This window comes from Blastomyces dermatitidis (genome assembly GCF_000003525.1).
Source record: "Blastomyces dermatitidis ER-3 genomic scaffold supercont1.8, whole genome shotgun sequence".
NCBI lineage: Eukaryota > Fungi > Ascomycota > Eurotiomycetes > Onygenales > Ajellomycetaceae > Blastomyces > Blastomyces dermatitidis.
This window is the reverse complement of record NW_025544781.1, coordinates 3,225,803-3,241,052: the sequence shown is the minus strand read 5'-3', so window position 1 is coordinate 3,241,052 and position 15,250 is coordinate 3,225,803. Positions and strand designations below refer to the sequence as shown.

The following is a 15,250-nucleotide window of genomic DNA, read 5'->3' as shown; positions in this document are numbered from 1 at the left end:
AGTACAGTTCTAAAGACAGTCTTTTATTCATTCTCAGACTGTATTCACAGCTATGTATATATATTAATTATATTCAGTTGTGTGAATATGACAGCTTCTGTGAGATAGTTGATCACATTCTTAATCAGAGATAGAGAATAGCAGCTCTTTATTATCTTAGAGTTTAGATTACAGTAATCTATACATAATCTGAGATCTTTATTCTTCTTCTTCATGAATATCACAGAGACTTCTGCAGAGAACTGTGAAGATTAGATAAAGTCATTCTTCAGATTCTTCTTTATATAGATCTGTAAGATCTCTGTCTCATAATGAGAGAGCTTATAGATTAATTCTCAGAAGAGTTTCTACTCTTCTATCAAATCTATTATTAAATTCTTCTCATAGTGAGAAGAAAGCTCAGCTGTCTTTACTAAGCTGAATATCTCTATGAGATCTCAGTATTTCTCTGATATCTGAAGCTCAGTTTCTATGACTGAGAGATTCTCAGATACTTATAAAGTTATTATATAGATAAGCTTATCTTCTCTAATCAACTCTGCAGTATTAACTAATTCTATCTTCATGAGTAAGTCTGTCAACACTGATTGAAAGTATAAACCTGACTCACAGACAGCTATGTGTGAATTATGTCTTTGAAGTTAGATAAGTTTTAAGTATATATTATCTATGATATCTGTGATAATTACAGTTTCTGTAAATCTTCTTCAGATTTTAGAGAGATCTTGTAATTCAAAGATAACTCTTATAAGTCTCTCAGTTCTCAGATCTGAGTTCTCATACTCTGCTTATTATAAGAGCAGATTCTCAGTTTTTATCTTTCAGCTTATTTACTTCATGAGCTTTAGAGACATCACAGTGACCTGAGATTTTAAGTTTATTAATACTTTTCATACTTGTGAGATAGTAGTACTGCAGCACAGTCTCTCTCTGTAAATAAGTATTTTTATCAGAGAAGTAACAGATTCAGATATCAGCTTTAAGACTCTTAAGAAGACTGTTGCTCACTCTGTCTATGACTTCTCAAATTTCTATTTTAATTTATTCAGACAGTTTATACAGAGATGTTCTGATTTAGAATAGATAAAGTAGAGTCTCTTTTTCTTAATCTCTTTGTTATACACTCTATTTATAAGAGCTTATAAAGCTCTCTCTCTCTGCTCAGTAGTCAGATATAAATCTCTCTATATTTTATCATCTTTTTCTGATAAATCTGTTCTCTGTTATTCTAGCTCTTACAGAGTCAGTCAGTGATCTACTCTCTACAGATCTGTGACTCTCACAGTGATCTGTAAGCAGTGAATAAGAGTTATCAGTTTCTTCAGAGTTAAAAGCTTAGAGTCTTACTTAATAAGCTTATTCTATATATCTTTATTCAGTCTCTTTATAAATATCATTATTCAGATCTTATTTCAGAGCTCTGTTTTCACAGATCTCAATTCATATTACAATTCTATGAAGCACTGTGAGTAGTCTTTATCAGATTTCTCATCTCTTTTTCTAATATTAATAATCACAGCTCAGATGTTCTCTGTTCAGCTTACAGAGTCTCTCAACTTATTCTCTAAATAGATCTTAAGAATAGATTAGTAGAATCTCTTATAATCATTCTCTAGATAATTCAGCCAGTTCTTGACTTCAGTATAATAAAGATCTGTTATTATATAGATGACAGCTTCTTCATCTTTCATATTATATAGTCAGACTTATGAGTCAATTTCAAATACAAACTTATAAAAACTTTTATAGATTATGATTTGATAAGTAATCTTAAATAATCACAGCTTAAGAAAGTTTCTTTTCAGTTTGTAAATATCTCTGAAGATTATATCTAGAAACTCAGTTTAAGAGTGTTTACAGATAGTAAGTATTTCTTATAGAAAAATAGCTTAATCTTATAGAAGATGCTCAAGAATATTCTTCACTGAGATTGATTTATTTATGAATTTGAAGAGTTCTTCTATCACAGATGTAGAGAATAATGTTCTATGAGTAATTAATAAGTTCTCTGAAACTTCTTTTATAAGAGTTATTCATGATTCAGATGACTGCTTCTGAGTGTCTACAGTAGAGTTCACAGAGATTGAAGTATATAAGTTTCTAGTTCTTTCAGTTATAATAAGTGATTACTGACTGACTGAGCTTGAAATGTAAGAATAAGTGCTCACAAGTGATTATTCAGATGTTTGCAGCTTGATATAATATGTACTATTAACTATTAAAAGTATTCACAGTAGAAAGATAAAATGTAGAGATTAAATGTATAATAGTATTCAAGCTGAGTTATGAATAGTATTCGCGAACTTCAGTCTATATAGTTGTGTGTAGTCAAGGGCCGCTAGCTCTATTGATTATGTGAGAGATAGGAATAGAGGTAAAGAATCCGCGAGAAGCGGGATTTCTTACATAAACAGAAACACACTTTCTACAAGAATTTCACACCATGTCATGCCACTCGCAAGGCCTTGAAGGTTTGAGTGAATATATTTAATAATGATGAGACTCTTGAAACTGAAAATGATATATTATCTTACACTGGCAAGAAGCTTGCAATGATGATAACAGATAATGTCATCTATATGAGGTGAATATTTCTATTGAAATATAAGAATGAGATGTTGAGATATCTGCAGATCTTCAATCAATTTATCAAGAATCTGCTGAGACATGACATTGCAATCATTCACTCAGATCATGAAGAATTGAATTCAAATGCAGTCATGATATATATACTCAGTAAAGATATAAAATAAGAGCTGACTTTCTCTTATACTTCACAGCAAGATGAAGTATCTGAATGATTGATCAGTTTAATCATTGAGAAGTTTCAATCACTATTAATAGACTCTTCAGCTCTGAAAAAGATATGAGATAAGACAGTTATTGTGATTACAGAGCTGCTAAATCTTATATCAATCTCAACAATATTGTATGAAGACTCTGAAAATACAAAGCTAATTACACTGTATGAGGCCTGGCTTGAAGCTCTATCTTCTACACATGACATTTGCTGATGAGGTTGCAAAGCATTCTTAAAGATAGTTCTCAAGCTCATCAATAAGATGACTTATCATTTCAAAGAGTTAATTTTTATGAGTTATGATGATTTTATTAATTATAGATTGATGAACTTCTTCAACAGGTGTTTATACATATCAAAAGACATCATCTTTCAGAAGAATCTTCATCTTGCTGATTCATTGATACTGACTACTTCACACAATCTGAAGATTTTACTCAATGTAGCTTATAAAGCAGCTACAGTAATTTCTTCAGCAACATCAGGTCTACTCACTGCGGTCTGTCAGAAGACTGCAGTGATTTCTGATTTATCAATTGATGATCTGTTAATTGATGAGGAAATTCAACCTGAGTATTCATTATTTCTTATACTCACTAATAATTGATGAATTGACTATGATATCTCTGCAAGAATATCTATCTTTTTAGTACAGAATACACTGAACTTCTTAAAACTCACAGTTAAATTAAATAATTCTTCAACATTTATAAGAGATATCACTACAGTGAGAGAAGCTTCAGTGAGAGACAGTCTTGAAGATCTATTTATCAATTCTGAGATTACTGTACTTCTGATTCTGAAAAACCTCATGTGTGCTAAAGCTTTCATGAAATGGAAATAGTATTACAAGATCTGTGTTAAAAAGATTAACTATTTAAAATAGATAGAGATCTGATAACTGATTGAGAGAATATCATAAATGAGTGTTCTTCACAGTTAATGAGTATTTAATAAAAAGTTTAATAATATAAGTGATATTATCTGCTATAAGACCTGCTGAGTTGTCTGTGAGAATTATCAATAAAAGAGAGTTAATTACTCAAGAATCTTTGCATCTGTCATCTCTGCATTCATCTCATAAGCTCTTATAGTGATCTCAGTATTCTGAGAATGATATGTTCTGTAGATTAATATGATGACTGCTTTTTTAAACATTCAACTGACTGCTGATGAATGAATATATATGAATCAACTTACAGAATTCTGTGAAGACTGTGATAATCTTGTGTGTCAGTTGATGCAGAGACTCTACAGTCTTAAGCAAGCAGTACTCTTATAATATGAGAAGCTATGAAAGATGCTATTACACTCAGACTTCTATGTCAGTTTCTATAATACTGAACTATTTATTCATGATGAAAGACAGATTTATATAACTATCTATATAAATAATATCTGTCTCTACTAGACTGGCCGCCGGGATCATGAATTTCATGTTTGGTCTCATTTGATCTGGTCTCATACATTTCTTGGCGTGAATCCCGCTGGGACTGGCTATCAAAAAAACAGGTAAAGTGACTATCTATCAGATCTTAAAATGAAACCATGACTTGAAAACAATGAGAAAGTGGTCCCATTTGGTCCCATTTAGTCCCATTCTTGGCATAAAGTTACTATTTTTAGACATTTTAAGGTTTTTTTTAGACTATTTTTAATTTTTTAAAAAGTAACGCTTTTTGGTAACACTCAAATGAGATTTAAAGTCATTTAAAGCAATAAAAATAATTTAAATTGAGAAGTGGAAATCATGGTCCCATTTGGAAAATGTGACAAGAGTAGATAGTAAGTCTCACTGGGACAGTATGAGACTACTATCTAATGTTAAAACCGTGTAATGGGATCAGTCGAATTGGTAATGGAACTATCAAAAAATCTGGTCCTGGTCCCAGACACGGTCACACGGTCAGTCTAGTCTCTACAGCCTGAAAATTGAAGATCTGAACTGAGTCAAAGCTGAAATTGCTGCTAATTATAAGATCAAGAATGTAGAAGATTTCAACTGCTATCTAAAAATAAAGATTGATAGAGATTTAACTTTATTAATATTATCTTAATCTCTCTTTATAAGAAATCTTCTGAAGAAGTTCTTAATGAATGACTGTCATTCTATATTCACTTCTATAAAGAAGAATATCAATTTCATAAATAATAATAAGAAACTGATTGTATACATAGCAGAATTTTTTCTATAGTTCTATCAATTCAGTATCAGATCTCTGCAATATCTGGCATTCAGTATATATTCTGATATGAGCTTTGCTGCAGAATTTCTTGAATGATTCAGCTCTCAGTCTATATCAAAGAACTGAGCTGTATACAAGTGTATACTCTGATATCTACAGAGTTCAATCAATGAGAATATAATCTATTACAGAGATGCTGAAATTGAATCTGTAGTATATGCAGATACTGATTAAGCTGATAGAGATTCAGAATCTCATTCAATTATTAGTTATATTATCTACATAACAGATGATTCTGTTGCATGATGAAGCTGCTAGTAAACAGAAGTCTTTAAGTCATTAACAGAGGCTGAATATATTGTATTCTCTGAGACTGTATATAAGCTTGTCTGTCTCTGAGAGCTTATAGAAGATACTGAATTCATCTCATCTCATCTCAATAATCTGAATACTGATAATTATCTTATTCTCATTATAGTCAATGATCTGACTTATATAATTCATACTGATAATAAGTTCATCATAGAGCTATTCTCTTCTGAAGCAATTTCACACTGCTTAAAGTATATAGAGATCTGTTTTCATATTCTTCAGAATCTTGTCTGTAAGAATAAGATATCTATTCAATATATTTCATCTACTGAGAACACAGTAGATAAGCTTACTAAATCACTTAAAATGTTGAAATATACATGTTGAAAGAAGATTATGAAGATGAAGAATTAGAGGAATAAAAAATAATATATATCATGACTGGTTTTTCATTACTTCACATTTTTCAGTCATTTTTTGTACCTGTACTTGATTTGAAGGCGAATTTTGTATATAGCATCGTGTATAGTTACTCTGGTGAGTGGGGGTGTCAGGTCACGTGATCTGGCTTACTAATCCTTCCACCATATAACTTTCCACAAGCTAGCAACCTTTCAATCACACAAGCTTTACACCTTCCACAAAATAATTAAGAAAGAAAGAGTGGTTTCAAATTACAAGAAAAGATGTATTGAGCGAGGTCAGGTAGTGGCACGGGCCACATTTGCGAGGTCAGCTTACATAACGAGGTCAAGTGGCGCACTTAGCGAGGTCAAGTTTTCTGCTTCCTGCACAATCTTTTCCTGGCGGCGGCAAATTGCGGAGATAACGCCGCCCCGACAAACTTCCCGCAGACAACCTTCTACATCCAGAACGACTGTGTCCCTTGCCATGTAGGAAGCAACCTTCGGAATGGCCTCTCCCAACCCCCCTGACCCGCTGCCACCACCTGTATCAGAGCCATTCTGTGGTCCCAAGCCGACACATTCACAGGACAATACCCCTGGGACGGCGGATGAAGATGGTGGACAGCTTCAACAAAACATTCACCCCTTTGATTTCCGCCAGTCGCCTTTCCGTCCGTTCTTCACGGTCATACAAGACGCTCACTCATCGGAATACCACCACCCCACCGTGCACTACATATTCTCGGACGACGATACAGACTTGATAACGGAAGCTGCCCTGCGTGCTCTGGAAGCTGGCCAGGGGACTAACGCTTTACGGGGTTCAAGCAATGCGCATCTGAGAGAAGTAGATGAAGATGAGCAATCAGGGGCACATACCAAAACTTCCTCGCTGCCTCCCCCAGTGCCTGGTGTACAAGAACACTACATAGTCGTCGACATACATCCGTCTCATATCGACGCTGCTCGGAATCATCTTGCGGAATCCTCAAATATCAATACAAGAGATCCATCCAACTCTACGGAGGGCCTAGGACCCACCTCTGCAGCCTCCCAACCTACCAACGAGACCTTACAACCCCCGTACCCCTTTACCATATCCTCCGCCCACAGTCTAAGTCCGTCCTGGCAAATCCTCAATAGCCGTCTTTGCACAGCGCGCACTTTCGATTCGTCCACAAACAGCCCTACGGCCGCCTCGGCCTCAGCAAACAACCGCCCCTCGTCCCCGGTTGGCGGCCTGATGCTTGAGATAGAAGGCACTTCTGGTGTCGGTTTTACCTCGTCTCTTCACCGCTCCCAGGACCACCAGCATCGCTTGGAAGAGATGATGGAACAGTTTGAGAAGCGGATGGAAGAGTTGCGGCAGATTATTGCAGCGGGAGAAGTCTATCTCGACGGCACGGGTCGGTATGAGGAGTCGGGCGGGATAGAAGCTGGGACCGGGCTGGAGGAGGGGGTTTGAGGAGTGATATGGAGCCAACTGTTTATATTCCGCGGTGGAGCGACCCTGGAGGGGTTCATGGGCAGCGAAGCAAGTCATTTTCAGGCTTGGACGAGTCCCCATATAGTTTTCAATTATGTTACTATCACGACATCTCTTTTATTTTGCACTAATTTATAACGTGGCCAATAGGTAGTTTTATTTACTTATCCTAACTTAGACTACAGGAGGCGTTTGATATGGGAAGATTTCTGGTTAATTGAATGTTGTTTTAATTTCGATATGCTTCTCCTCCCTGTTGTTTGACCTGCATTGGAGATGTAAATATTTAGAACCACGGTTTAGATTGGATAAATATAATGCACTTCATTTCAATCTTCCGCAGAGGTCATTATAAATCTGGGGGACGTCATCCGATAATATCTAGGAGTCAATTATTATAGTAGTTATTGAAGGAATTCACGAATGCAACCGACGCGGGAATACTAGATAAAATTTACTTGAGAAGTGAGGACAACATGACAATTCTCTGCATAATCGTCTCGCCAATGATACCCAATGACGCCTACTGACTCCCGTGACAGATTGTAAAGCAGAAAAGCAACAAAGAATCCCCGAGAATCTAAGTACTACACAGAGGTTAAAACCAAATGAAAGGGGACAGAAAGAATGAAAGGCAAAAGAAAAAAGAAAGTAAAAGAAAAACAAAAAGGAAAGAATAGAAAAGAAAACTATACTATCCCTGCCAACAATGAAATCAAGTAGGGTGCCGTCTTAACCTCCGGCCTTGTGCGAGCTGGTTCTCGTACTGTATCGACAAGGGAATATTTTCCCCGCCCTCTGTGATCATCCCTAGACCATTCAGCGTGGGGTTCCTCCTACCCATGAGCTTTTGAGGTAATTTACTATCTCCTATAATAATGCCAGACGTAGCTAGCGGTGATGATGTAATACGTCTCTTCGATGGAGGAGGAATGAGATCTTTACACGCAGTATCTCCAGGGGCTTCATCTGGGCATGATCTCAGTGATGACGAAAAATCGGTAGAATGTGAGAAAGAAGCGCTAGAGAGCTGTTTCGCGGCGACGTTTATATCGACCTCCCTAAGCCCCGCAGACGAGGATGATGTTGGCTTGACGTTCATATTGGTGGGAGGACTTTTGGATCCTACCTCGTTGCCGCCATCTTGGTATACCATGGCCTTAGTGGGCGACTTAATAGGAGAGCATAGCCCAGGAGAAGAAGGCACAGTGGCAGAAGCGTCGGTATTCGTTGAATTTTCATGTTGTTCCTTGGTTCCCCGGATCCTAGCAATGAGGGAATCATGTGGTTCGGTTCGCGGCAGCGTGGATGGGTAGTCATACTGCGTTTTTTCAGGGGTCTCTCCAGTCTTGGTATATTCTGTAAGCGACTTGGATTGAATGTTTGATTGCAGCTCCGCAAGGGGTTTCCTAATATCCACGGTGAGATTGTCAATGGGCTCTTGAATTACTTCATTCTCATCAAGAATTTCATGCCGGAATGTTGTAGCTTGGGTGCCGAACACATCCAGGGTGTTATGAATGTCCTTGTATGATTCACGAATATTACATCCAAGATTCTCTAAGGTGGAGATCCGTGACTCGTGATGGCTATCATTTTGTGACCTTGCTCTCATGACGAAAGCATCTAAAGCTTGCATTTGTGTAGCAATTCCTTCCATCTGAGTGTTAACAATCATCTCGGTCTCCCGATGTACCGCTCTCGCTGTTTCCTGGATTTTATTATTTCGGGCACCAAAATTCTGGCATAGGTCAGTATCGATGTATAGCTGGGTGGTAGGATGTAAATAACGTACCATCCAGTCATCATCGATCCGTTTTTGAATTGTTGACTCCGATGCAAGAGCTTCCGTGATAACTTTATTCTCTTGCAACTCCCACTCGTCCATGTGCTCGCCGAATTCAACGTCGGCCTCTTTTAGTAAAGCGTGCGAAGCTGCCATATCCGATCGGATGTTGTTCACCTTCGTGTCCAGTCGTGCCGACTGTGTTTTACCTGACTTATCCAAGAGCATTTTTATACCCGATAACAGGGTGGCGCGCTCTGTTTCAGCAGCGGTTCGCTCTTCATCAAGAGTGGTCTGCAGCTTCAACATCGCGTCTTCGCTCGCTCTGGCTGCTTGGGTGTTCGCTTCATGCACCAGTTTTCGAAGCCTGTGAATATCATCCTTTTGCGAATGGAGGCTACTGACAAGTGTATCAATGACAGACTTAAATTCCTCGCCTAGGGATATGTACGAGGAATGGAGCTATAGCTATTAGCAAAATGCATAATCGATGAGATATATGCGACTTACTTGGCGATGAAATTGCCCAAGCTCATTTATTACTTCACCGGATATCCTTTCTGCTGCGGTAGAAAGTCCACTCAATCCCTCGCCAACTCTCTGTTTGACGTCTTCACGCAAAATTTTAATTTCTTCAAGGACTTCATTCATTTCATCTCGACATTCAGTTGTATGCGCCTTGGTGGCCGTTTCTACGTTCTCGAACGAAGTTTCTGACTGAGAAATAAGAGAATGACCAGCCTTGACTCGCTCTAACTCCTGGGCGACAAAATCTTCCATCCTAATAGTCAAATCTTCAAGTAATTTAGATTGTTTGTATTGGAATGTCGCTATTCGCTCGTCCACCACTTTCGACATATCCAATACTTCCGAGGTAGATGATTGCCATATTTTCCTATTCAATGTGTGCAGATCCGACCGTCGTCGAAGCTTCAAGTGGAGGCAGTCAACATCGGAAACAGACTTCCCCAGAGTCGATATCAAACGGGTTCCAATGTTATATAGGCTTTCCTCGGTTTCCTCGTGAGCTTTTCGTAGCATGGATTCTTCCTCCAAGCTTCTCTTCGTATTATTAAGCACAATGTCCGTTTTCTCCAGTAAATCTTCCGTTTGGTCCAGTAAAAGTTTGGTGGAATCATTATCCTTCTTCAGGTCATTAAAATTGCTAGTTAAAGTAAAGAGCTCTTGAACTTTATTCTTGAGGTTGGCTTCCATTGTTTCGATCTTTGCTCTTTGCTCCTCTGTAAGGATGCGACGAGACTCGCTTTCGATAGTCATTTCCTCGTATGCTGCGGACGAAAGGTAGACACCGTTTCTTTGCCGTGTCGCTATCAGCTCGGTCTTCAATTTCTCAATCTCTGTCGTAAATTCTCGAAGCATAGTTTTCTTGGATATAGTGGAGTTGATCTGGGGCTTGTTGCGAATATTCTTCGCGCGGAAAGCATAATCTAATGTTGAAATGGTTTCCTCCAGATTGCTCCTTGCGGGTGATACCGTGGCTATAATACACGTTTTCGTACGGCCACCCAGAGAATCTTGAAGCAGTCTGGTAAGTTTGGATTCCCTATGACGCGTCAGTGGGAACCACTGTGTATACTAAATGGAAACTAACCTGTAGGGTATATGAGGACCTCCATCTACCAGAGCATTAATTACCCTTCCTAGAGTGAGCAAGCTCTTGTTGATTAACCCCGCCTCGGTGGCTCTCTTATTCTCCGCGCCACTACGTTGGATATTCTCGCTGCCAGCCAAGTCCACTAGGTTAAGTTTCCCACTGCTTATATATTCTTCGCCCTTTTCGGTCTTTCTTTTGACAAACACAGTGATCGTGAACACTGTGTGGCTTCGAGAACTCAAATCATTGCATTTTGTAGCTGCTACTTGTCGTTTGTGGCTGCCCTCTTGAAGCAACTTGATACCAGCAGAAGCAGAGTGAATGTAAGTTTCACCCAGGCCCTGTACCATAGTACCGTGATTGCCTTTTTTTGCCCCATCCTCGTATATTTTCAGCTTTGTACCGTCCTCTGAGGAAAGAAGATCTCGTAGTTCCTCGTTGTACAACTCGATAAATGAGCATTTGACAGAATGTTCCATATCCTCAAGTTTTTTAAAGAGGGAATAGAGTACCCGCGGGATGATGCCAGCTGCATCTGATAACAAACCAAGCGTGTCATCCATATCACCAGACATCGTATAGGTTTTTCCAGTTCCGGTTTGGCCATATGCAAATATAGTACAATTGAATCCTGAGAGCATCTAGAAAGGTGTCTAGTTAACGAGGAGCTTGGATTTTAGTGCTAGAAGCGCACAGACAAGAGGAAACTGTACCTCATTCAAAATTGGGGCCACAACATCCTCATAAATTATTGATTGATCCGCAGCAGGAGAAAACACCTTGTCGAAGTGGTACTCTTTGTTTCCCATCGCATTTGGCCCCATGGACAGCTCTAGATTTGTCCCCTTGACTCCTTGGGTTGACACAACCATGCCGCTGTTTTCCTTGATTTCTCGATCATTCCTACCGCGACACCGTACAACAACATGAATGTTTGTGCGCTGGACGGGTTGAGGCTCAAACTCTCTTTCCTTCCGCTTCAGCCCTGTAGTTGGGTGTACGCTGGGTGATCGAATCGAACGAGTGGTATTTGTATTGGAAGGCCTGAGTGCAGTGGCTGGGGAATCTGCTCGCTCGCTAAGAATAGAGGCCCTCGTAGTTCTCTGAGGGGGCCGTATCATGCCGCTTCGCAAGCTGCGCGCAGGGGCCTGGGAGCGTGTTGCTCCAACCATGTTGGAGAAATAATCAGGGCTCGGGAATGTATCGATTAAAAGCCAGGAAAAAATGGCGGGTCTGCAAGACCGGATAATACCAGCACATAGAATGAGCGCGTATATAAATGTTCGATGAAATAAACGATAGTGGAGCAGGAAACGGTCGGGTTGTTTGCCAGAGAGGGCTTCGCTTCCCAATGGGGAAAAAGGTAAACAAACCGCTTTTTCTCTGCTTAGTCATGCACGACGCGAGTGGAGGAGATATTGTTGGCGTGTATACAGAAAACTTGACCTCCAGGAAGCAGAAAACTTGACCTTGCTAAGTGCACCACTTGATCTTGTTACATAATCATGACCCTGACCTCACACAATACAGTAATAATTAGACTGGCCGCCGGGACCATGAATTTCACATTTGGTCTCATTTGGTCTGGTCTAATACATTTCTTGACATGAATCTCACTGAAACTAGTCATTAAAAAAACATGCAAAGTGACTATATATCAGATCTTAAAATGAAATCATAACTTGAAAAAAATAAGAAAGTGATCTTATTTAGTTCTATTTAGTCTCATTCTTGATATAAAGTTACTATTTTTAGACATTTTAAGGTTTTTTTTAGACTATTTTTAATTTTTTAAAAAGTAACACTTTTTAATAATACTTAAATAAGATTTAAAGTCATTTAAAGTAATAAAAATAATTTAAATTAAGAAGTAAAAATCATAATCTTATTTGAAAAATATAATAAGAGTAGACAGTAAGTCTTACTGAGACAGTATAAAACTACTATTTAATATTAAAACTATGTAATGAAATCAGTTAAATTAATAATAAAACTATTAAAAAATCTAATTCTGATCTCAGATACAGTCACACAGTCAGTCTAGTAATAATTAGTTAATAATTGACTTTTAATCTTTCAATTCACTTATTTATTCATTCATTCAGCTTATTAATCAATTAAAAAGCATGTATAACTAATTCATAATCAATTAAATAAATAGATAAATTTATATAGAATATAAAGAGATGTTTTACAGAATTTTAAAATATATTAAGATAAAAATATTTAATAATTGATTTTAAACTAATTTTAAATTGATTTTGAATTAATTTTGAATTAATTATTAATTAATTATAGTAATAAAAATAAATTCAATCTATATATTTAAGTAATTAACAATTGATTGAAAATCAATTAATAATCAATTCAGTGTAAATTATATAAATAATTACTTTATTATTAAATTCAAGAATAATTTCAGTATTAAATTAATTTCAAATTGATTTTAAATTGATTTTAAATTGATCATAGAATTGATTATTAATTAATTATAGTAATAAAAATAAATTCAATCTATATATTTAAGTAATTAATAATTGATTGAAAATCAATTAATAATCAATTCAGTGTAAATTATATAAATACTTACTTTATTATTAAATTCAAGAATAATTTCAGTATTAAATTGATTTTAAATTGATTTTGAATTAATTGTAGAATTAATGATAAATAATTGAGTGATTTTAAATTACAAGAAAAGATGTATTAAGTGAGATTAAATAGTGATACAGATTACATTTATAAGATCAGCTTATATAATAAGATTAAGTAATATATTTAATAAGATCAAGTTTTCTGTATACATCTTGACCTCACTAATCTTGAAGAATAATGTTATTGTGTTGTAATCTAACTACGCGAGTTACACTAAATAAATAGATTGAGATAATATGTGACTAGAGTAGATGTAGTAATTATCAACAAGCTCTCTTACTACACTGTAATCTATAAGCTGTCACTCAGAGTCTTTCTCATTCTCAAATCTTTCAAAAATGCAATAATAATTAATTACATCAATCAGACTCTGATTTTCTTATTAGAAAAGATATCTGTATAATAATAACTGTAAAAATCAATAAATACATGTAAAATTCACTGATTTACTGTATTATTATTATCATTCAATTATTTCTTTCTGATCTCTTTCAAATTAATTCTTTTAACAAAGTCTTCAAACACAGGCTTTGTCAGTGACTTGATGAGTCTGTCAACTATATTCACTGTAGAATTAACATGTTTCATCATAATTTCTTCTTTTTCAATTAAATTATAGAGAATATGATATCTAATCTTAATATGATATAATCTTCATATTAAGAATTCTCTCTTTGCTAGATTAATTACTCTCTTATTATCAACTTATAGATATAAGTATATTTTCACTTTTTCATTATTTATTAATTCAGTGTCATATAATATATTATTCAATCAGATTATCTTATAAGCTGTCTTACTAGCTGTAATATACTCAGCTTCTGTGATTGATTTAGTAATAGATATCTGTCTCTGTAACTGCTATGAGATCAGTAATCTGTTAATCAATATAATATTACTGATAATTGATTTGTATTAAGAATCTATCTCTACTCAGTCTGAATTACAGTATATCACAGAACTCAGATCATCTTCTATCTTCTTCTTATATAATATATCATGATTTTTCATCTTCTTGATATAATATAGAACATGCTTCAACACTGCTCAACATACTTTATATAAATATGAGTTAAAAAGTGAGAGATAGTTGACTGTGAATATCAGATCTGATCAGCTGCTTGAAACTAAATATTGTAATAATCCCAATTCTTGATAATATCTTATAGCTGTAAAGTTATCATTCAATTCTTCTCTCTCATCAGATGAGAATTTCAGTTATATACTAATTATTATCAGAGTATCAACTGAATTTATCTTATTCATACTGAAATCTTCAAGAATCTTCTCAATATAACAGCTCTGTGTAATCACTAGATTATTATTTCTCTAATATTTGATCTTTATCTTAAGATATAACTCAGTCTCTTTGATATTTTTTATCTCAAATCTCTTTACAATCTCTTTTAATACTCAGTCTAATTACTGTTCTTGAGATCTCATCATCTGACAATTATTAATATACAATGTCAGATAGATCTTATGAACAGAGTGATATAGAAATCTACTATTATAAGATGATATCTTGAATCTTAATATAGTCAGATACTCTGTTATAAGAAAATATTATATTCTTATAACTTACTTCATTTTATATAGACTCTGACAGAGTAATCTTATCAAGCTCTCTCTATTATACTTAACATCTATAAGTAGTTACATATAGATCATCTTATTCTGTGATAGTATGTTATTCAAAAATGCAGATATATAGTTAATTGATTTAATCTTTCATTCTTTAGTAGTTGATATAGTGAATAGACTGTATAATGTAGACTCTGATATCACTGCAGCATATAATCTTGTATAATGAATACTCTGCTATTATAAGCACTCTCTAATTACTCAGTGAGCTCTAAAATAAATAATTTCTCTCTTATTATTAAATTTTTAATCATATACTCATTTATCTGTAAGAATATTCATTTTCAGAGCCTTCTTAATGATAATATATGTATTCTTCTATTCAAATATCTTAATCTTCTTTTTCATTGTCTTATATT

The 15,250-nt window shown here is 35.6% G+C and overlaps 2 protein-coding genes across 3 annotated transcripts; one reads left to right on the top strand and one right to left on the bottom strand.

Moving 5' to 3' along the window:
* The first annotated feature begins 5,730 nt into the window (after window positions 1–5,730).
* BDCG_07452 (uncharacterized protein) lies at window positions 5,731–7,831 on the top strand. Its single transcript, XM_045423242.1, has one exon. It carries the CDS (start codon window positions 6,211–6,213, stop codon window positions 7,168–7,170), a length of 960 nt encoding a protein of 319 aa, XP_045278679.1. The 5' UTR covers window positions 5,731–6,210; the 3' UTR covers window positions 7,171–7,831.
* Window positions 7,313–12,128, bottom strand: BDCG_07451. Of its 2 annotated transcripts, XM_045423241.1 has the most exons (6): window positions 11,306–12,032; window positions 10,590–11,233; window positions 9,488–10,541; window positions 8,987–9,439; window positions 8,321–8,932; window positions 7,496–8,252 (listed from the first exon to the last, which is right to left on the bottom strand). In XM_045423241.1, the coding sequence occupies exons 1-6, from the start codon at window positions 11,762–11,764 to the stop codon at window positions 8,214–8,216; spliced, it is 3,261 nt and encodes a 1,086-aa protein (XP_045282148.1). In that variant the 5' UTR covers window positions 11,765–12,032; the 3' UTR covers window positions 7,496–8,213. The 2 variants fall into 2 exon arrangements, with proteins under 2 accessions (XP_045278678.1, XP_045282148.1); XM_045423240.1 differs by having other exon boundaries at window positions 7,313–8,932; window positions 11,306–12,128.
* Between the last annotated feature and the right edge of the window lie 3,122 nt (window positions 12,129–15,250).